The sequence below is a fragment of the Eriocheir sinensis genome, chromosome 7, assembly GCF_024679095.1.
Source record: "Eriocheir sinensis breed Jianghai 21 chromosome 7, ASM2467909v1, whole genome shotgun sequence".
NCBI lineage: Eukaryota > Metazoa > Arthropoda > Malacostraca > Decapoda > Varunidae > Eriocheir > Eriocheir sinensis.
Genome location: NC_066515.1, coordinates 20,682,717 through 20,705,968, shown reverse-complemented (window position 1 = coordinate 20,705,968; position 23,252 = coordinate 20,682,717). Strand labels below are relative to the sequence as shown.

General features: G+C 44.5%; 2 protein-coding genes across 2 annotated transcripts in view; both read right to left on the bottom strand.

The window, feature by feature from the left end:
• LOC126994570 (Krueppel-like factor 12) overlaps positions 1-23,252 on the bottom strand; it is a 153,093-nt gene that overhangs the window by 116,605 nt on the left and 13,236 nt on the right. The gene's annotated exons all lie outside the window — the stretch shown is intronic.
• The window catches only part of LOC126994583 (cyclin-dependent kinase 5 activator 1-like), an 18,467-nt gene continuing 5,203 nt past the window's right edge, over positions 9,989-23,252 (bottom strand). Inside the window, exon 2 of the mRNA XM_050853910.1 lies at positions 9,989-12,329. Within this exon, the coding sequence (XP_050709867.1) occupies positions 11,748-12,329 (582 nt within the window). The 3' untranslated portion in view covers positions 9,989-11,747. The remainder of the gene's footprint in view (positions 12,330-23,252) is intronic.

Here is a 23,252-nt window from a genome sequence, read left to right as displayed (position 1 = left end):
TGAGTTTTCTTGTATAACCTACTCCCCCCCCCCCATCTCTCTCTCTCTCTCTCCCTCTCTCTCTCCCCTAATCGACTAGTCATATTCTGTATCGATTTTATGACCTGAGTGTGTGTGTGTGTGTGTGTGTGTGTAAGAGAGAGAGAGAGAGAGAGAGAGAAAGTAAAATGGTGTCGAGACAGGGATAGGTAAGTAGGATTAATAAAGGTAAAACTACAGGTAATTATGTACACAAAGAAGAACCCGTTAGAGGAGAAACCTAATTAACCTTTACCTTTACCTTTCACGAACTAATCAAACATTCAGTCATTTTTCCCATGTGATTAAGACTTTCGCTTTCATTACCTGCGTATACCACCTGCTTAGTTACACAAGTGGGCAGGTAAGCTAAGGTAAGGTGTACGACCAGCTGGAAGACTGAAGAAGACACGGAGACGGTGCGTGGAGGAAGGATGAGCACCAGGGAGGAGAGAGTCTACGATCGTCAAGAAATGGTATTGTCAGACACTTCCATCCCTCACACAGCTATTTCCAAAGTCCGAAAAGGGGATCAGTCAGGTTCTAATGGGAGTTCAATTAGGTTCATGGCACAGAAGAAGGGTCAAACTACACAAACTACAACCAGGGTCAAAAACTACCGCTGGAAATGCCCCCAAACTCCTGTGAAAGCCTTGTTAATGTGTGTGTATGAGAGACGAGATGTTTAATATGACCGATAGCCCGTGGAACCCCATAACCCGGTAAAATAAGGACGCTAATGGATCAGAGATGACGCTCACCTATTGGGAAGACCGTGGGTGCAAGGCAATACAATAACACGAGACATGACAATGATAATGTGAAGAGGAGGTAAGTTCTAACCCAACACATGGATGGATCAATGAAGTCAGGGGGAGAGGGGGGACCAAAGCAGGGAGGAAGTTAAGGGGTGCCGGAGAGGTGGAGGAAGAGAGGAACGAAAACAGGAAGAGGGGAATGAAATAGAGGGAAGCAGAGAAAGGAAATAAAGCAGGGAGAGGAGGAAGAGGGAAGAGAGAGGAAATAGAAGAGGGAGAGGAGGGAAAGGGGAAGGAAAAGAACGGCATGGAGAGAGGAAACAGAAAATAAGGAGAAAAAAAAAGAGGTAGAATAGAGATAGAGAGTGAGAGAAGAGGAGAGAGGAGGGAGGAAAGGAGAGGGTGAAAAAGAAAAGGTGTAATAGAGGAAATAGATAAAGGGCGAAAGGAAAGTGAGAGAGAAGCGGAGGAGGAGGAGGAGAGGGAAGAGGAGGACGAGGAGGAGGAGGGTGCTATCTGGTCTGTACCGGATAGAGCTCCTTCCCCGGACACTCAATACTCCTCTTTTCCTCTTTCTTTTTTGTTTTTGTATACATGTCGCCATCTGCCTTGGGGATTAACCATAGGAAGTGCGCAGGTGTTGGATAAACCTATAAGTAGTGACAGAGAGGGAACAGGGAAAGGAAATATAACAGGAAAAGGAGAGGAAAACAAAGGGAGAAGATGAACAACTGTTGGATAAACCTATAGGGAAAAGGGAAAGGAAATAAAGCAGGAAAAGGAGAGGAAAAGAAAGGGAGAAGATGAACAGGTGTTGGATAAACCTATAGGGAAAAGGGAAAGGAAATATAGCAGGAGGAAAAAGAGAGGAAAAGAAAGGGAGAAGATGAACAGGTGTTGGATAAACCTATAGGGAAAAGGGAAAGGAAATGTAGCAGAAGGAGGAAAAAGAGAGGAAAAGAAAGGGAGGAGATGAAAGGGAAAGGAAATATAGAGGAGGAAAAAGAGGAAAAGAAAGGGAGAAGATGAACAGGTGTTGATAATAAGAGCAAACAGAAAAACAAAGAAGATAGATACAATAGAGGAAAAAAAAAGGAGTATTGAGTGTCCTGGAAAGGAACTCAATCCGGTACAGACCAGATGTTTGGGGTTAGGTTTAAGGAATTTGGTGTTGGTTAAGCCTAAAGGAATAGCTTTGGATTCACGTAGAGTGGTGTTGGATTCCCTTTAGTGTTGGATGAACCTAAAGTGAGAAAGTTTGGTGTTAGGTTAAAGGAATTTGGAGTTGGTTGACCCTAAAGGAATAGTTTTGGATGCACGTGGAGTGGTGTTGGATTCCCTTTAGTGTTGGATGAACCTAAAGTGAGAAAGTTTGGTGTTAGGTTAAAGGAATTTAGAGTTGGTTGACCCTAAATGAATAGTTTTGGACGCAAGTGGAGTGGTGTTGGATTCCCTTTAGTGTTGGATGAACCTAAAGTGAGAAAGTTTGGTGTTAGGTTAAAGGAATTTGGAGTTGGTTGACCCTTAAGGAATAGTTTTGGATTCACGTGATGTTCGATTCCCTTTAAAAGTGTTGGGTGAACCTAAAGGAATATAATTTGGGATTAATTAAAAGGAATTGGGTTGTATATGGACTTAGAGGAAGATTATTATAAATTACCCTGAAGGAATAATGGTAGGGGTTAAGTCAAAGGAGGATTGGTTTTGTCTGAACTGAAATCCACTTAGCTTTGGATTCAGAAAAAAATACATACAAGTTAATAGGAAGGCAGAAAGAAAATGAATTAATAGAAAGAATGGTGGGAAGAAAATAAGATGGCAAGTGTGTAAGGAGAGAGAGAGAGAGGAAAAAAGAAAAGTTGGCTTGCACAGGTAGACAGACAGGTAACACACACACACAAAAGTATCATCAATATCAATTACGTGTGTGTGTGTGTGTGTGTGTGTGTGTGTGTGTGTGTGTGTGTGTGTGTTCCAGAGGTCAAGTTAACTTATCTGAATGCTAACACCAAGCACGTGACTTTCAGGTGATTTCTCTTGCTTGACAGATAATGACAAGCAGACACTTCACTGATACTGTTTCTCTCTCTCTCTCTCTCTCTCTCTCTCTCTCTCTCTCTCTCTCTCTCTCTCTCTCTCTCTCTCTCTCTCTCCAGCATAAGTTAACTCCCTTAATTAAAGAAAACTCATTACCAGATATTTACATTTCTCGTATTACCTGAAACTTTTAATTAACTCGCATATACCTTGGGAAGTGAGAACCAGAGTCTCTTATAGTTTCTCCTTTTAGCTACGTTTTCTATTACAAAGGAATAGGGGAAAACGGGAATGATAGAGGTAGCCACATAAAAGAGCACAGACTATAGCAATGTAGAAAGACCGTGGACTATAGTATTTTATCGAGACCTTTACTGAACAACTTATTAAACACAAACACACATAACACACATTCTTCTAGCCTTCTTTTTATCTGCTTTCGTATCTAATCACAGTTCACACGCTAGTTACTTTAATATATCACTAATTAATACTGTCGCACGTAGAAGATGGATTAAACTTATTAAACTCTTTATAAAACACAAACACACATAACACATATTTTTCTTGGCTTAACATCCTCTTCATTCATATCTAATCACAGTTCACATGCTTATCACCTTAATATATATCACTGATTAACTATATTCTTAGGCAATAGTAGGACTGAATTCTTTAGAAACCATATCGAAAGCTTTATATAAAAATCAGATCCACTTAATCAATCTTCACATCATCTGCTGTCTCATATGGTCCCACTTTACACGTTTATACCTTCTCCTTACCCCTAATGATCTCTTTTCGCAGGTGCTTTATGGATTAAACCCTCAAAAAAACTTATTAAATGCTTTACTAATCACTCATATTCTCTGCTTTCTCATTTAATCATAGATACATTTTAATTAATCCTCTTACCACATCCTTAATTACCTTTCTGGACAGGTAAAAAGGTAGGATTGAACCCTTTCCAAACCTTATCGAAAATCATATATTTTTTTCTCATCTTCCTGTCTTGTACTTTCCCATCAACGTCCAATTTTCACGCTTCTCACCTTATTTAATCAACTATCAAAACGGGTGAAAAAAGTGAATCAATCTCTTTCCAAACTTTATCCAAAACCTTATAAAACCTAAACACTTATATTATTTTTACTCCTCTTCCTCCTCCTTTTTCCTTCCTTTCCTTTAATCATTTTTTTAAGTTTCCTCTTCCTCTTTCACCCTCTCCTTTTCCCCTTACTTTCTTCCCATTCTTTTTCTGCTTTCTCTACCTCCTTCTCTTTCTCTTATATTTTTTTATTCCTCCCCTTGCTTCTCATTTTTCCTTCCTTTCATTTCCCTGTTTCTTCTTCCTCTTTCTTCCTCTCATTTTCCCATTACTTTCTTCCCATTCTTTCTCTGTTTTTTCTACCTCCTCCTCCTCCTCTTTTTCTCGTATGTTTTTTTTACTCCTGCTCTTCCTCATCCATTTTTCTTGTTTTCCTTTAATCATTCCTCTGTTCCCTCTTCCTCTTTAATCCTTCTTCTTTCCCCATTACTTTCGTCCCATTCTTTCTCTGCATTCTCTATCCTCCAACTCTCTTTTTATCACCTTAATCTTTTCTCTTCCCCTCAGTTCCTGGTTCCCACGATAATCAGATTATCTAATTAACCTATCAGCACAGGTAAGGAGGTGGATTAGCTCTCAGCAAACCTACGTAATTAGAGGATTCTGACACGAAAAAACGTCTATTAACAAGCTCATCCCATACCATTAGTGTCATTGAGGTCACGGGGTCATCATTATCCATCTCATTATCATTATTCTTTATCATTAGCATCTTTTTTTTGCACCTGTTGTATTTGATAAGGTTACCTGTTGGACTTGGGACAGATGGGGCAGGGGGGGTGGGGGAGAGAGAGAGAGAGAGAGAGAGAGAGAGAGAGAGAGAGAGAGAGAGAGAGAGAGAGAGAGAGAGAGAGAGAGAGAGAGAGAGAGAGATCCTTCCTTCCTTTCTTTCTTTATTCCTCCTTCCCTCCTTCCTCTCCTCCTTTCTCCCTCCTTCCTTTCTTTCTTCATTTTTGTTACTTTTCTTTCCTTCCTTCTTTCTTCTTTCATTCTTTTCATTTCCTACTTCCTTCCTCTCTTTCTATTATGCTATTCTTTCATTCCTTCTTCCTTCCTTTCAATATATTTTGCCTTTTTTTTCTTTCTTTCTTTTCACTACATTTCGCTCTTCTTTACATCCTTTCTTTCTTTCTTTCTTTATAATTGTTTTTCTTCCTTTCTTCCCTTCTTTCAATTTTCCTGTTCTTTCCTTCTTTCATCTTCCTTTCGCTCCTTCTTCCTTCCTTTCTCTGTCTTGCTATCCTTCCATTCCTCCTTTTTTCTTCCTTTATTTCTTATTAGTTTTTGTGACAGTGGTGGTGGTGATGGCGGTGGTGACCTTATATGGGTCTATCGATGGCCAACTGACCTGATTTTTCTAAGAGAGAGAGAGAGAGAGAGAGAGAGAGAGAGAGAGAGAGAGAGAGAGATTGTGGACTGTATAAATCTCTCTCTCTCTCTCTCTCTCTCTCTCAGTAAATAATGAGGTTGTTTTTCTCTACTTCGTGAATAACAAGAAAAAAATAATGGGTATGCTATTTTTTCCCATTTTCTGTTCCCTTTTCTTCCTTCCCCCCTTCTCTCTCTCTCTCTCTCTCTCTCTCTCTCTCTCTCTCTCTCTCTCTCTCTCTCTCTCTCTCTCTCTCTCTCTCTCTCTCTCTCTCTCTCTCTCTCTCTCTCTCTCTCTCTCTCTCTCTCTCTCTCTCTCTCTCTCTCTCTCTCTCTCCTCCTCCTCCTCCTCCTCCTTTTCCCCTCACTTTCCTCCTATTCTTCCTTTGTTTATTCTTCCTCCTCCTTTTCGTCCTCCATTTCCCCTCTCTCATCCTTACTCTATCCTCCTCCTCCTCCTCTCTTCTGTTTTTCTATTTATCCTCTTCAATATCTGCTGCCTGCTTTCTATCCTCCTAATCCTCTGTCTCTTTTTCTTTCCGTCTCTCTTTCTTCTTATTTCTGCCTGATTTCCCCTTTTCTTCCCTTTCTTCTTCACTCTTTTCTCTTTCTCCTATTCTTCCTCCTCCTCCTCCTCCTCTTCCGAAACCTCCATTCAGCCACGTCTCTTCTTTCTCCTCCTGTCCTCAAACCCCCAAACTAAGCCACGCCCCTTCCCTGGCAAGCCCTCCTCCCATTGGCCCAGCTCCACTTCCTTCCTCGCCGCTGATTGGTTAACGCGCGAGTCTCTTTGTTTACATGTGACGTCAGCAGAGTCAAATCAGCATCCAACTCACGTAAATAAATATCGCACGCGCTGATGGTCGTCAAATAAAGCGGAATGGGATTGGAATACATAGAGGAAGGGACTTAATGCGTCAGGGATGGGTGAGTCGCGTCGCAGATCCTATAAATAAAACTATATTGGAAGGAGATTGATTTTCCTTTTTTATATGACGAAGCAGAAAATAGGGATATAAAAAAGTCCTTAACACGTTGATCCTTGTAAAAAGAGCATGGATAAAATTGAACATAAAAAAAGATCTCAGTTTAGTATAGAAAGGAGTCTTGATACTTCCTTTTATTAAGTTAAGGAAGGAGGGAAGGAATACAGGCGAAGGGAGGCTGCGAGAGGGATGAGGGAGTGAAGACGCTGGTTAACTCTTGCATTAGCAGTTGGACAGCATGAAGATTGAAGCTATTCCTCTTTATATGTATAATAATAAATTAGGAAATATGGACGAAGGTAGATTGTTTTTGAGTCTGCCAGTGAAAAGGATGAGAGAGCGAAGATGCTGGTCAACTCTTGCACTAGGAAGTTGGACACCATAAAGATACTTTCCTCTTTATTATAAGGAGAGAGGAAATACAGGCGATAATTTATGATGATGTTTCTCAGGCTACCAGTGAAGGGGATGAAAGAGTGAAGAGGCTGGTCAACTCTTGCTTTAGGAAGTTGGACAGCATAAGGATACTCCGCTCTTTAAGTATAAGAAGGGAGGAGGAAATACAGGCAATATGACGCTGTTTCTAAGGCTACTAGTGAAGGGGATAAGAGAGCCAAGATGCTGGTTAACTCTTGCACTAGGAAGTTGGACAGCATAAAAATTAGCAGGGCGTCGTGTTGATATGAAGGGTATGAAAGTGCATGAACAAGGAAGCATTCAATTAGAAGTGTATGAATAATGTATACCTTATCAAATAAACAAACAAACAAAAAACAAACAAATCAAATCAAAATCAGGTGGAGAGAGAGAGAGAGAGAGAGAGAGAGAGAGAGAGAGAGAGAGAGAGAGAGAGAGAGAGAGAGAGAGAGAGAGAGAGAGTAGGCCTACCGGTGTTTCATGCAAGGTAAGATTCAAAACAGTTTCGGGTATAATATATATCAGTTTAATAATATAAGACTCTTTACACCAAATGTACACCACATCATGATCATCATCAATTCATCATCATCATCATCATCATCATCATCATCATCATTTCATCGTGGCAACTCATCATGCATCTACTAACTGACTGACTGACTGACTAACTGACTGACTCTCACTTTTTTTTATCTCATTGAAAGAACTTGGCCTCTTTTTCCTTATGTCCTCCTTTCATTCCCTTAATCTAGTTCCATTCTTTCATTTCCTTAATCTAGTTTCCCTTTGGTATGAGTGAGCGAGCTATAGTCTATCTTCCCTTCCTTGTCTGGGCCATATTCTCAGATATTTCGGGCTCACACACACCCACATTTGCTAAAGCTTTCAAAGAGGTTGTGTTGGTACTTCCATGGGTAGTTTCATGGGCCTAGTGATAGTTTGACAAGGATTCTGCACCGTGAACCTGAAAACACACTCATGAAAACCCAACTAACACACTCACATTTGGTTTAGCTTTCGTGGAGGTTGTGTTGGTATTTCCATGGGTAGTTTCATGGGCCTAGTGATAGTTTGACAAGGCTTCTGCACCGTGAACATGAAAAACACTATTGAAAACCCAACTAACACACCCACATTTGGTAAAGCTTTCGAGGAAGTTGTTGTGGGTATTGCCATGGGTAGTTTAATGAGCGTAGTGATAGTTTGACAAGGCGTCTGCACCGTGAACATGAAAAAACACTCATGAAAACCCAACTAACACAACCCCATCTGCTAAGGCTTTCATCTAGGTTGTAGGTATTACCATGGGTAGTTTGATGAGCCAAGTGATAGTTTGACAAGGCTTCTGCACCGTGAATATAAAACTTACTCATGAGAACCCGACTAATCTCCTTTGTGGCCTTGGGAAGTAGTTGTTGTAAGAGCCGAAAGGGTCTGAGAATAAGGAGCCTGGTCTAGTGTAGGCTCACTGGCTGGGTGGCTAGAAACTGGGCCGGGAAGAGTCGCTCCCCGGCCCAGGTAGAACGAGAAAAAGGGAAGGTGAGCTGTTAGGTTATTATAAAGATGACACCTGTGAGGAAGGAGAAGAAGGGGAGGAAAAGGAGGGAGAAAGGGGGATGCTTAAAGGTGTGAGAGCTTTAGAGGAGAGAGGGAGAGGAAGGAGGGAAATATATAAAGAAGAGAAGGGAATGAGAAAAGAGGAGGAGGAGGAGTAAGAAAATATATGTTGAATTATGAAAGAGGAAAATAAGGAGAAAACAATGAACAGGGGAATAAAAGAGAATGAAGAACTGTGAAGAAGAACAGGAGGAGGAGAAGGAAAAGGAGGAGAAGGAGGAGGAGGAGGAGAGAGAGAGGAGGAGGAGGAGAGAGAGAGAGAGATAGAGAGAGAGAGAGAGAGAGAGAGAGAGAGAGAGAGAGAGAGAGAGAGAGAGAGAGAGAGAGAGAGAGAGAGAGAGAGAGAGAGAGAGAGAGAGAGAGAGAGAGAGAGAGAGAGAGAGAGAGAGAGAGAGAGAGAGAGAGAGAGAGAGAGAGAGAGAGAGAGAGAGAGAGAGAGAGAGAGAGAGAGAGAGAGAGAGAGAGAGAGAGAGAGAGAGAGAGAGAGAGAGAGAGAGAGAGAGAGAGAGACCTAACCTAACTCTCCTTAATAAACAGAATGACCCGTACAGCAACACAACTAAATTCTATACGGTGACAACACAAACACACAAATAAACACACACACAAGCCAAAAAAACACAATAGCAGCGCAACGAGACGCATATCGAAGCACGGAAAACAAACAAACAAACAAACAAAACAAACAGAAAACGGTCCAAACGAAACAAACGAAAACAAACACGAGTGAAATATAATACAAGCGAATTTTTTTTTTTCCTGCGAAGATGAAAATAAAAACATTTGTAAAACCTCAATGAAAATATCGCAACAAACAAAACATGACTTAGCTTACAACAAACGCAGCATGAACAAACAAACAAACAACAAAACACAGTAACAATAACAACTTCTTTAGCCACCATCATCATCATCATCATCATTATCACCGCCACAAACATAACTTAGGTAGACAAACAGACAAACACACAAACACGCGCAAACAAACGAGAAGGAGAAAATAAACAAAAATATAACATAAAACACGTATATGAGAGAGAGAGAGAGAGAGAGAGAGAGAGAGAGAGAGAGAGAGAGAGAGAGAGAGAGAGAGAGAGAGAGAGAGAGAGAGAGAGAGAGAGAGAGAGAGAGAGAGAGAGAGAGAGAGAGACAATCATATCTATTCAGTAACTTTAAAATTTCTCTTCAATATCAAGGAAGGAAAAAATCTTGTCAGCCAAGTTTGTTTATAAAAAGTATATTGTTATTATGTGTTATTGTCCGCGAGAGAGAGAGAGAGAGAGAGAGAGAGAGAGAGAGAGAGAGAGAGAGAGAGAGAGAGAGAGAGAGAGAGAGAGAGAGAGAGAGAGAGAGAGAGAGAGAGAGAGAGAGAGAGAGAGAGAGAGAGAGAGAGAGAGAGAGAGAGAGAGAGATCAAATACCATGAGTTCGCGTCTCTCATCTCCTCTTTAAGTGACTGAAAATGACAAATTTTTAATGTCTATTTTTCAGGGCGAGGAGAGAGGGAGGACATGCCTGTTACTGCCCCTGCTGCTGGCGGGTGCACACACACACACACACACACACACACACACACACACACACACACACACACACACACACACAGCAGCAGCAGCAGCAGCAGCCTGGCGGGGCGGGGCGGGGCAGGGCGGGGCTCATGGTAATGAGTGCTCCGGGTCAACAAAATGTTATTTATTTATTGACTGGCATCTTTACAGTAATGGCAGCCTGCCGGCGAGGGGCAGGTCTCGTCTTACAGGTATGAATACATTTTCTCTAACAAAGAAAACTGATGAGACCTACGACAGTAGATTAAGTACAGTATTCTCTTAATGAAACAATCATTGATTGTTTGCATACTTGGCAGGTTATCTGCAGGCGCGGGCGGCGGCCACTTCGCTCCCGCGGCCGCCGGCGCCCGCGCGCCCCGCCGCCGGCGGCCGCGTATTGATCAGCGCCGCGGCGCCGCGCCCGCCGGCTGTAGCGGCAACACAGTGACAGGGGCGGGTGACACGTGGGCAGCGGACACGGCTGGGTATACAGGGCACCTGGCCAGGTCGCCCCACCGCCCCGCCCTGCCCCGTCCCGCCGATGTCTGGCGCCACGACGCACACTGACGCCTCAGCTTGGCGCTGCGCTGCACTGCGCGGCGCGGCTGCCTGCGTGGCGGGGCTGAGCAATGGGTGGCGGGGCGGGGCGGAGCGGAGCGAGGCAGGGACGGCCAGGCGGGGAAGCGAAACGTCAGGTGCTACAGAAGGTGAGGGACACTCGGGGCTCGGCCCTGGCCCGACGTTGCCGCCGCCGTCACCGCCAGCACGGGGCAATTGAAACTTCGACGGCGGTCCCAAGCCTCGGGGCGTGTGTGTGGCGCACGGCGTGCGGCGGGCATGGGCGCGGGCGTGTTCCACGTTCATGATAAAACAATCTGCAGGGCGGCGCCCCCGCCCATAACAGCAGCGAGGCGCGGCGGGCCAGGTGGGTGGCCGCCCCGAGCGTCTGGGCCGCTGGTCGCACACAGCACTACCTTGCCTCAGGGGGGGGGGCCCGTGTGGTTTTGCGCCCACCCCGCGCCCCGCGTGGACGCGTATCACGGTGAGACAGTCTTTGGTTCCAGGAGCGGCGCGGAGGCCGGGGGCGCGGGGGCGCGGCCGCCGCCTCGCCGCCAACAACGGTATCAAAAGCACAACCGCATCGGGGGTATATTCATGTATATATATATTATATCTGGGAGCGCAACGCACGAGGCGCCCGCGCCAAGCTCTGGGCAGCCTTACGTTAGGGAGTGTAAAAGTACAACCTATCAAAATTGTGTTGTGGCCGGCACGCGGCGTGCCGCCTCGACAAGCTTTGATTACTGGTCCTCGGTACCTCGCGGCGCCGGGCCACGCACGATGCTTGCGGGACCAACTCCAAGCGGGGCGCCTTCCAGGCGGCCCCGACCCGGCGGGGCAACGCCCCCCACTCTCACCTGCCGGCGAAGGCACAGCTCCGGCTACCGCGGCGCTTCACCTAGTGAGGCCGCCGGGCGCCGGGCCTGCCGCTGCCTCCCATGGGCCGCTGGGCCGCTAACCAAACACTAACACAACCGCTGCCGATGAGAATGAAGGACTTATGAAAACTATGAGCATGATAATGACCAAGAGGAATGAACGAGCTAACAGGGACAATAAAGATCACGATTATAGTGACAAACGTAACAGCAGCACCGCAGCGGCCTCGGTCCCGCGTCACCAACAGTAACAACTCTCCGCCGGCGGCGGCCCCGGGGCGGGGCGGGGCCAGGGTGTGTCTGGAAGACACGCGGGGCGGCCCGGGGCTGCTTGCGCGACTTCCCCAACCCCGACCCCGCAGGCCCCGATCCTCGCCCCAACAACAACAACAACAACAAGCAGTCTGGCTACTGAGTACTGGTGTGCGCTGACCCTCCGCGCGGCGCTCAGGCCGCCGTCTGCTGTGGCTGCTGCGGCACCGGCAGCGACACTTGCTGCTGCACCACCACCTGCTGGGGCATGAGGACCTGCTGCTGCTGCTGCTGCTGCTGCACCTGCTGCTGCTGCTGTTGTTGTTTCTGTGGCTGTGGCTGGGGCAGTGACGGGGGCTGGGTCTGCGTGGGGGTCTGCGGCGGCGGGTGGTGGTGGTGGTGGTGCTGGGGCGGAGGGGGCTGCTGAGGGGGCGGCGGGGGCTGGGGGTGGTGGTGGTGCTGCTGCTGGCCACACGCCTTAAGCTCCGTGAACACCTCGGTGAAGAAGGAGGGCTCGGCGTTGATGCGCAGCATGGAGCCGCTGAGCGTGTTGATGATGAAGAGGCAGCGGTCCCAGAAGCGGTCCTTGTCCTCCTCCACCAGGAAGGGCTTGAGCGGGTACGAGATCTCGTTGCCCATGTACGAGTAGGACAGGTAGAGGCAGGTGAGCACCACGGCCTGCAGCTCCTGCTCGCTGTGCACCTCCTCCTCGCCCACCAGCTCCCGCACCAGCATGTACACGAACACCACGTTGGCGGGGTTGATGAAGGCGATGTCCTGAAACACAGGGCGGAGGGAATTAGTACGCGCACACACACACACACACACACACAAAGAGCATAAGACCATAAAAGACTCATCAATAGGTCAGTTCGCCTACACAGAGGAGCTCTTATACACACACACGAACATACACACGCAGAAACGAATGATACATAAAAGAGAAGCAAAAATTAGTTGGGAATGAAGGGAGCAAAGAAGGAAGGGGAGGAGGGGAAGGAGGAGGAGGAGGAGGAGGAGGAGGAGGAGGAAGAGGTGGTGGAGGAAGAGGTGGAGGAGGAGGAGGAGGAGGAGGAGGAGGAGGAGAGGGGGGAGGAAAGGGGGTATAAACCGATCAAAAGGTTCGTCTTGCTCGAGAGAAAATGTGGGAAAAGTAAATATTGAGAGAGAGAGAGAGAGAGAGAGAGAGAGAGAGAGAGAGAGAGAGAGAGAGAGAGAGAGAGAGAGAGAGAGAGAGAGAGAGAGAGAGAATTATAAAAGCTGGATAAATAAATGAAAGGAAAATCAAGGCAGGAGGAGGAGGAGGACGAGGAGGAGGAGGAGGAGGAGGAGGAGGAGGCAGGGTAATATTATATAAGTATGTTAAGGATACGTACACAAAGTCCTGTTTACCCCTGATAATACACACACACACACACACACACACACACACACACACACCAAAAGTAAATATCTCACAGAATCTTCTTACGCGATAATGATAATAACATGATATTAGAAAGAGGGGGAGAAAGAGGAGGAGGAGAAGGAGGAGGAGGAGGAAGAGGAGAAGGAGGAAGAGACAGTGATGAGAGGTGAGGGTCTTTGAGGAGAAAGAATGAATGAAGGAGGTTGTCATGAAGGAGGAGGAGGAGGAGGAGGAGGAAGAGGAGGAAGAAGGAAGAAAGGAGGAGATAAGGGAGATGCTTTCCTTTCCCCCTCATCGATTTAACCTTCCTGGCAGTTACCTCCTCCTCCTCCTCCTCCTCCTCTTCACCCCTTCTCTTCCACCTCATAAAATTCTATATAGCATGTCTCTTCCCCTTCCTCTTTACCCTTTTTCCCTCTTTCTTCCCCTCTTCTTCCCTTTCTTCCGTTCGTCACGCTATCAACCGATCTACGCAGTTGTGATGTTGATGATAATGATGATGATGATGATAATAATGTTAGGGATGTATATTTGATCTCTCTCTCTCTCTCTCTCTTACTGTGTTAATATTTCATTCACAAAACATTATTAACTTTCTATTTACTTCCAATGCTCTCTAGTGATATAAACAGGATATTGATCACCACCATCATCACCACCACCACCACCACCATCATCACCACCACCACCACCACCATCACAAATACCATCACCACCACCACCACCACCACCACGGCAGGCAGAGGTAGTTAAATCCGGTTGGTGATGCCCGTAGACTTTCACCGCCAACTATATTTTTCTGTGATATTGGTTTTTCTATTCTTTTTCTTTCCTTCTTTGTTACCTTTCTCCCTTTCTACCTATCTATCCATCCATTTGTCTGTCTATATGTCTGTCTTTTTGTCTTAGTTTAGATAGAGGATGAGATGTTAAAAGGAAATAGAAGAATATGAAAATGAATAGAGTAATACACACTTAACATAATACTCCATAGCTACGTTTTAAAATCCACTCAATTTACTAATAGATTCAATAATTAACTTTCACTCTAATAGAAAATAAACAAACAAAAGATAATTATAAGAAATCACATCAAAGAAAAGTTAAACGAACCCAAGAAAGGAAAAAAAGGGATAGAAGAGAGAGAGAGAGAGAGAGAGAGAGAGAGAGAGAGAGAGAGAGAGAGAGAGAGAGAGAGAGAGAGAGAGAGAGAGAGAGAGAGAGAGAGAGAGAGAGAGAGAGAGAGAGAGAGAGAGAGAGAGAGAGAGAGAGAGAGTACAGGCAGCATAAATACTCTGTCAGCATTATCATATCAGAGAGGAAGCGTGTCTGAAGCCTGGCAAGTGAGAGGAACAAGGACGCGGATCAGCAAAATTTACTCAGTCTCTTTCTTTTCTCTTCAACCTCTTCTCGTTTCTCTTCCATCCCCTTCTCTTTTCTCTTCCATTCCCTTCCCTTCTCTTCTCTTTCCTCCCCTTCCATACCTTTCTTTTCCCTTTCATTCTCTTACTCTGCCCTTCTCTTCTCTTTTCTTCTCTTCTTTTCCCATCTCTTTTCTTTCCTTCACTCCCCTTCCTTTCCCTTCCCTTCCTTTCATTCTCTTTCTCTGCCCTTCTCTTCTCTTCTTTTCCCTTCTCTTCTCTTCTCTTTCTTTCACTCCCCTTCCATTCCTTCCATTCTCTTTCTCTGCCCTTCTTTTCTTTTCTTTTACCTTCTCTTCCTTTCCCTTTCATCCATTTCCTTTCCCTTCAATTCCCTTTCTTTCCCATTCTCTGCCTTTCTCTTCTCATATCTTCTCGTCTCTTCCCTTCCCTTCGCTTCCCATCTCGTTCGTTTCATTCACAATCTCCTTATCCAGTGCCGTCTCTCCCCTTCCTTTCTTTCCTTCCTTTACTTTCCTTCCCTTCTAGTAAATTCCCCTCCAGTTCCTTTGTTTTCTCTCTCTCTCAATATTCCTTCCATTCCTTTTCTTTCCTTTTCATCCAGTCCAATATCTATCCTTCCTTTCCATCCCTTTCCTTTTTCTTCTCCTTTCTTTTCTTTTCTCTAACCCTTCTTCCCTTCCCTTCGCTAATGCCTTCTCTTCCCTTCCTCTGTTCTCTCTCCATTCCTTTTGCTCTCCTTTACTTCTCTTCGTTTTCCACCTCGTCCCTCTAATAAAATCCTTTCCCTTTCCTTTCTTTCCCTTGCCATCCCTGCCTTTCCCTTCCCTTCCCTTCCCATCCCTTTCCTTTCCTTCTCTTCCCTTCCCTTCATATCTTTTCACTTATAATCCCTTCTCTTTCAAGTCCTCCCCTCCATTATTTCTCCTTCCCTTCCCTAACAATTTCTGTCATGCATCCTACACGCAATAGCACTATTTTCATAATAATAATAATAACAATAATAATAATAATAATAATAATAATAATAATAATAATAATAATAATAATAATAATAATAATAATAATAATAATAATAATAATAATAATAATAATAATAATAATAATAATAATAATAATAATAATGTTCCTTTGCAATTACTGGGCCGAGGAAAAAAACTTATGGAAGGCAAAGTTTGTTCGTTTGTGTGTGCGTGTGTGTGTGTGTGTGTGTGTGTTGTTGCTAGTATATGTTGCATTGTATATTGTGTTCTCTCTCTCTCTCCTTGAGGCGCTCTATAAGGTTTCCGGAATCCGTATAATCGACACCCATAGAGAGAGAGAGAGAGAGAGAGAGAGAGAGAGAGAGAGAGAGAGAGAGAGAGAGAGAGAGAGAGAGAGAGAGAGAGAGAGAGAGAGAGAGAGAGAGAGAGAGAGAGAGAGAGAGAGAGAGAGAGAGAGAGAGAGAGAGAGAGAGAGAGAGAGAGAATGATAATAATATTGATGATGGTGCTTTTGGTATTGATAAGAGAAGCAGTAGTAGCAGTAATAATAATAATAATAATAATAATAATAATAATAATAATAATAATAATAATAATAATAATAATAATAATAATAATAATAATAATAATAATAATAATAATAATAATAATAATAAAAATAATAGTCATAATAATAATTTTGCCCCTTTTATACAACCTAAAACAAGTAACTGCGTATCTGTATTGTGCGTGTGCGTGTATGTGTGTGTGTGTGTGTGTGTGTGTGTGTGTGTGTGTGTGTGTGTGTGTGTGTGTGATGTGTGTGTGTGTGTGTGTGTGTGTGTGTGTGTGTGTGTGTGTAATTCACCACGGCCTGATTGCGAGTTGGACTCGTAATCGCCAGCAGGTACTCTCGCGACAGAGCAAGTGCTCATTTAGTCGATCTCTGAGTACTGCCAGGACCTCACACACCACACAACCCATCCCCCTTGCTCAAGAGGGGACACTAACCTCTCCTAGTCAACTGAAAGAATCCGACTTGAGCGGGCTCGAACCGCCACCCTGTCAGACCGTGAAGCCTGGCAGAATAGCGCTCTGCCAGTTGCGCCACAAAGAGGTGTGTGTGTGTGTGTGTATCTGCCAATCCATTATTAAGCCGATACACACGAACAACAGAACAAAACACACACACACACACACACACACACACACACACACACACACACACACACACACACACACACACACACACACACGAAGAAAACCTACATGTGTATAAGGAGTACGTCTGTACGTAACACTAGATACGGGTCACATTGACGAGAACGTGAAGAAGAGAAAGAAGGGAGAAGGGAGAGAAGGAAGGAGGGACAGTGAGAAAGGAGATAAGGATAAAAAGTAAGGAAAAGGACGAGTAAGTTGAAGACGAAATGTAGGAAAGGAGAGAAAGGAAAGAAGGAAGGAAGGAAGCAAGAAAGGAAGGAAGGAAGGAAGGAAAACAAGGAGAGAGTAAAAAGGAATAGAGCAAAAGACGAAAATATGAAGGAACGGAAAGGAAAGTTAGAGGAAAAGAAATGAACAAAAAATAAAAAGAGGTCCATAATGTTTTTAAGGCAAGTATAAACACACACACACACACACACACACACACACACACACACACACACACACACACACACACACACACACACACACACACACACACACACAAAGGCTGAGTGAATTAATAAAAGCCGGAGAGAAAAGAGGAAATGTTAGTATTTAGCTTTTGTTGGTAATACATCTGAAAGATAGATAGATAGATAGACAGACAATAGACGGATAGATAGATAGATAGATAGAGAGAGAGAGAGAGAGAGAGAGAGAGAGAGAGAGAGAGAGAGAGAGAGAGAGAGAGAGAGAGAGAGAGAGAGAGAGAGAGAGAGAGAGAGAGAGAGAGAGAGAGAGAGAGAGAGAGAGAGAGAGTCTTAGTATCCGGTTAATCTGTACAATAGACTTTCCATCTCTCCTTCCTTCCTCCTTTTCCTTCTTTCCTTCCTTCTCTCCCTCGCTCCATGTCTTCAAAGGTACCATTCAGGTAATCTCTCTCTCTCTCTCTCTCTCTCTCTCTCATCCTTTCTCCTCCTCATCTTCCCTCCATTTCCTTCTGTGTTTGCTGTTTAAATATTTACTTTGAAGCCTTTTTCTCCACTTGAGAGAGAGAGAGAGAGAGAGAGAGAGAGAGAGAGAGAGAGAGAGAGAGAGAGAGAGAGAGAGAGAGAGAGAGAGAGAGAGAGAGAGAGAGAGAGAGAGAGAGAGAGAGAGAGAGAGAGAGAGAGAGTGAGAGAGAGAGAGAATGTGGAGGGTTAGTGCACCGTATCTCTCAAAATCTTATCATTTGCATTTTATTGACAAAAATATGTCCTACTGAATATATGATCTTCTCTTCTTCTTTCTTCTCTCTCTCTCTCTCAGGTAAACCCTCTCCTGCTCTTCTTTTCCTCCTCCCCTTCCTCCTTCACCACCACCACCACCACTAACAACAACAATCACCTCCTCCCATTTTCTCTGCGCTAACAAGGTCATTTGTCTTGTCAGTGTAGTGATGATGGAGTGGTGGTGATGATTGTGGTGGTGGTGGTGGTGGTGGTCGAGGAGGAGAAGAGGAGAAGATGAAGAGGAACGAAGAAGAAGGGATTACGAGAGAGAGAGAGAGAGAGAGAGAGAGAGAGAGAGAGAGAGAGAGAGAGAGAGAGAGAGAGAGAGAGAGAGAGAGAGAGAGAGAGAGAGAGAGAGAGAGAGAGTTAATGGTGTAGCTTTAATCCTGGTGTCAGTGGCGGTGGTGGTGTGGTGTTAACATAATGAAGGCGATGATAGCAGTATTAACCTTAGTAGTAGTAGTAGTAGTAGTAGTAGTAGTAGTAGTAGTAGTAGTAGTAGTAGTAGTAGGGGTAGTGGTATTATCAGCAGTGTAACCATTGATAATTTTAAAGTTGTTAAAGGTGGTGGTGGTAGTATTGGCAACATTGGAAGTGCCGCGAGAACTCAAGAGGTGGCACCACTGCACACCGAGACCCACTGTAAACACTATTGATCGAGAGCCAGTGCCCCCCACCTCTCTCTCTCTCTCTCTCTCTCCTGCTGAAATGTGGCAACTAGAATCAGACTTGCAATTCCGTCCTCTTGTCACACACACACACACACACACACACACACACACACACACACACACACACACACACACACACACACGCGCACACTGTTCTTCTTCTTCTTCTTCTTCTTCTTCTTCTTCTAATTATTATTATTATTATTATTATTATTATTATTATTATTATTGTTGCTGTTATTAATGTCTTTGTTGATGGTAAGCGTGCGGGGGAGGAGAAGGAGGAGGAGGAGGAGGAGGAGGAGGAGGAGGAGGAAAAAGATGAGAAAGAAGATCGAAAGAGAAAGAATTGAGAGAGAGAGAGAGAGAGAGAGAGAGAGAGAGAGAGAGAGAGAGAGAGAGAGAGAGAGAGAGAGAGAGAGAGAGAGAGAGAGAGAGAGAGAGAGAATAAATACGAGGGGAAAAGGGTTAATTTGGTAATCAAACAAAATATAAAATCATAAAAATGCCTGGAGGAAAGAGGGGAGGAAAGGAGGGAGGGAGGGAGGAAGGAAGGAGGGAAGGAGGGAAGGAAGGAAGGAGGGATGCAGGTCAGGAAGGAACAAAGGGGACGAGAGGGAGGAGGAAAGAGAGAGAGAGGTAGGAGGGGAATGAGGAGGAGGAGGTGGAGGAGGAGGAGGTGGAGGAGGAGGAGGAGGAGGAGGAGGAGGAGGAGGAGGAGGAGGAAAGGAAAAAAAGGAAAAAGAAGTTAAGACAAAATATTGGAGAGAAAATTTTTGATGAAGGAGGAAAGGGGAGAGAGGACGGAAGGACGGAGGAGAATGAATGAGAATGGAGAAATGAATGAAAAGGAAGAAAACGAAAAGGAAGTAGAGGAAGGATAAGGTGGAGAGATAAGAAAGGGAAGATAAGAGAAGGAAAGGTAAAGGAAAGGAAAGGAAAGGGAAAGGGAAGGGAAGGAAAGAGAGGAAGAGAAGGGAAGGTAATGCGTTTTATGAATGGAGAGAGAAAGAGGAGAGAGAGAGTGTGAGTGAGGGAGGGAGGGAAGTAAAGAGGTAAGTAGAATGAATGAATGAGAGAGAGAGAGAGAGAGAGAGAGAGAGAGAGAGAGAGAGAGAGAGAGAGAGAGAGAGAGAGAGAGAGAGAGAGAGAGAGAGAGAGAGAGAGAGAGAGAGAGAGAGAGAGAGAGAGAGAGAGAGAGAGAGAGAGAGAGAGAGAGAGAGAGAGAGTCATAACCTTTACAGTAAATAAGTAATTAAACCGATAGATAGATAGAAAGATAGACAGACAGACAGATATATACATGTTAATAAAGAAAAAAATATACCTGACTATCTATCTATCTATGTATCTATCTATCTATATCTCAACAGTCTACTCAGAACCACCACCACCACCACCACCACCACTTCCACCACCACGCCTACTCCCCCTCCCCCTCCCCAACACACACACACACACCACCATCACGTATATTGCAAGGCCTTTTTTTTCATTCTTCGTTTAACATCAAAAGCAGAAAGAGAGGGAGAAAAAAATAGAGTGGAGAAAAAAGAGAAAAGTCGGAGTTTACATAGTGATCAATAGCCGACGGGGAATAACACGAAGCACAGTGAAACAGGAGCGAAACTTTGCGATAAAAAATATAAAACGTGAGAGAAAGATAAATATATGGACGAAGAAATATGGGAAAAAACGCGAAATTGTGAGGTTTTTTTTTTTTTTAGGGAGAGAGAGAGAGAGAGAGAGAGAGAGAGAGAGAGAGAGAGAGAGAGAGAGAGAGAGAGAGAGAGAGAGAGAGAGAGAGAGGGGGAGAGGGGGAGAGGGTTGAGGTCCAGAAATAAAGGGGTGTGTGTGTGTGTGTGTGTGTGTGTGTGTGTGTGTGTGTGTGTGTGTGTGTGTGTGTGTGTGTGTGTGTGTGTGTGTGTGTGTGTGTGTTTAAATGTGCGTGAAACCAGAAATGGGGGTACGAAGACCACACACACACACACACACACACACACACACATACACACACACACACACACGCCATTACGTAAGAGAGAGGGTCCAATTCCACTTGAATGGTGTGTGTGTGTGTGTGTGTGTGTGTGTGTGTGTGTGTGTGTGTGTGTATTTGGCAACCCCGCGCTGGGCTGGGATATCAGGGTTGAGTCCATTCCAGGAAAACGGGGGAGCACGGACCGCACCAAAACAGAGGCGGAGAAGAGGAGACTTTGAAACAGCTGATCAGGTAAACAAAAGAATGATAAACAGATGAATGAAAGAAAATAAAAACATATGGAAGGTAGAAAGGAAAGGATGAAGGTAAGGGATAGATAGATGATAGGAAAGGGGAAACTTGCCTAAATGTGTGATACGAACAAGAGAGTTAAGAAGGAAGGGAAGAAGGAAAGGAAAGAAGGAAGAGAGGGAGAAGGAAGGGTAAGTAAGGGAAGGAGAGAGAGCAAAAACCAGATACATGAAACAATGGGAAGATATGAGTCACGAAGGAAGGGAAAGAGGAAAATGAGAAAGGGAAAGAGGAAAGGAGGAAAGAGGGAGAGAGAGGAAGAGAGAGAGCATAGAACAGATACAAGAAAGAATAGAAAGATGGATAAAGAAGGAAGATAAAGAAGATAGAGAAGCAAGGAACATATTGAAGAAATTTAAGGGGAAACTTGCCTTTAATGGGTCAATAGAAACAGATGACGTAGTAAACAAAAAAAATATAAATAAAGAGAAGAAGGAATATAGAGAAAAATAGTTAGGAATAGAAAGAAAGTCAATAAGAGAGAGAGAGAGAGAGAGAGAGAGAGAGAGAGAGAGAGAGAGAGAAATATTCACTTTTCACGATATGTCTCTTCCAGGTCAGGTCTTTCTCTCCCTTCCCTCCTCCTCTCTCTCTCTCTCTCTCTCTCTCTCTCTCTCTCTCTCTCTCTCTCTCTCTCTCTCTCTCTCACGTCCCCAGAGATATATGTATTCCGTGGAGGCAAAGATGGAGGGAAAATGGAGGAAGGGAGGGATGGTTTAAAGGGGTGAGAAGAGGAGGAGGAGGAGGAGCAGGAGGAGGAGGAGGAGGAGGAGGAGGAGGAGGAGGAAGAGGAGGTGCAGAGAGGAGAGAAATTGAGGTAATGAAAGAGGAGGTATGGAGGAGGAGGAGGAGGAAGATATTTAGGGAGAGAAAAAAGAAAAATTAGGCCTATTGAGAGAGAGATGATGCCAATAAGAAAGTTAAGGAGGGAGGGAAGGAGGAAAGGAGGGAGGGAGAGATGGAGGGAAGAAGGGAGAGAAAAGGTAGGTAAGGAAGGGAAAGGGAGAGAGTATGGAAAGGTTATGAAGGGAGGTAAAGGAGGAGGAGGAGGAGGAGGAGGAGGAGGAAGAGTCACATGTAGGCAATGTGAGGAGGGCTTCTCTGTGTGTGTGTGTGTGTGTGTGTGTGTGTGTGTGTGTGTGTGTGTGTGTGTGTGTGTGTGTGTGTGTGTGTGTGTGTGTGTGTGTGTGTGTGTGTGTGTGTGTGTGTGTGTGTGTGTGTGTGTGTGTGAGACAGAGAAATATTTGCCTATTATACATAAAACACAAAAATATATCTAATAACCTTATATAAACTCTCTCTCTCTCTCTCTCTCTCTCTCTCTCAAATCAAAATGTCACACCTGCATCTCCTTCATGCCAGTCGAGAGAGAGAGAGAGAGAGAGAGAGAGAGAGAGAGAGAGAGAGAGAGAGAGAGAGAGAGAGAGAGAGAGAGAGAGAGAGAGAGAGAGAGAGAGAGAGAGAGAGAGAGAGAGAGAGAGAGAGAGAGAGAGAGAGAGAGAGAGAGAGAGAGAGAGAGAGAGAGAGAGAGAGAGAGAGAGGTCACGTTCCAACATTTCTATTTTTATGTCAGGATCGGAAGGGAAACGTCATGTCATATTAGAACGAAATATTGAAAGAAAGAAAGACAGAAGGAAAGAAAGAAAGAAAGACAGAATATTAAAAAGGAAAAAAGACAAGAAACGATTAAAGAAGAAATAGAAGGGAAAGAAACGAGGGAAAGGAGTAAAAAAAAAAAAAGAGAAGAAAGAAAAGAGAAAGAAAGAAGAGAAAGTGTGAGGAAGAAAAGAGAAGATGAGAAGGGAGGGAAGAGAAGAAAGAAACATAAGAAGAAAAAGGAAGCAGAATAAGAGAAGAAAGAGAAAGAAAAGAGGAAAAGAGGTAAGGAAGAAAAAGAGAGAGAAAGTTACAGAAAGAAAGAAAATGGAGAGACGATTTTAAAGAGAAAAAGAATGAAAGGAAAAAAAAGGTGTGTGTGTGTGTGTGTGTGTGTGTGTGTGTGTGTGTGTGTGTGTGTGTGTGTGTGTACGTAACAGCCACAGTCATTCCGCTAATGGTTTCTTCCTCTCAACGAAACACTCGAAACACTTCTCTCTGATAATGATAATGATAATAATACATTGATATAGGTAGGTTAATAGCTCTCCTCCTCCTCCTCCTCCTCCTCCTCCTTTACTGTATCCCTAACTATTTCCTGCCAGCACGTTGCCGGAGGGAGAGGTGGGTGGGGAGGAGCCTTCATCTATTATATCCTGTCCTACCACACGTAGATTACTAGTAGTAGCGGTAGTAAACAGACACCCTCGCCATAGACCGACAGGTCCTCTGGTGTCTGTTCTTCCTATGTATTCCTATGTATTCCTCCTATTTTTCTTCCTCTTCCTCCTTCTCCTCTTCTTCTCCTCATCCAACTCCATCTATCTCCTATTTCATCTACTTCTCCTCCTCCTCCTCCTCCTCCTCCTCCTCCTCTTCCTCCTTCTGTCAATCAACATCCTCCATCCTTTTCATTCTCTTTCTTCCTTCCCTCCTCCTCCTCCTCCTTCACCACCACCTCCTCCTTCATC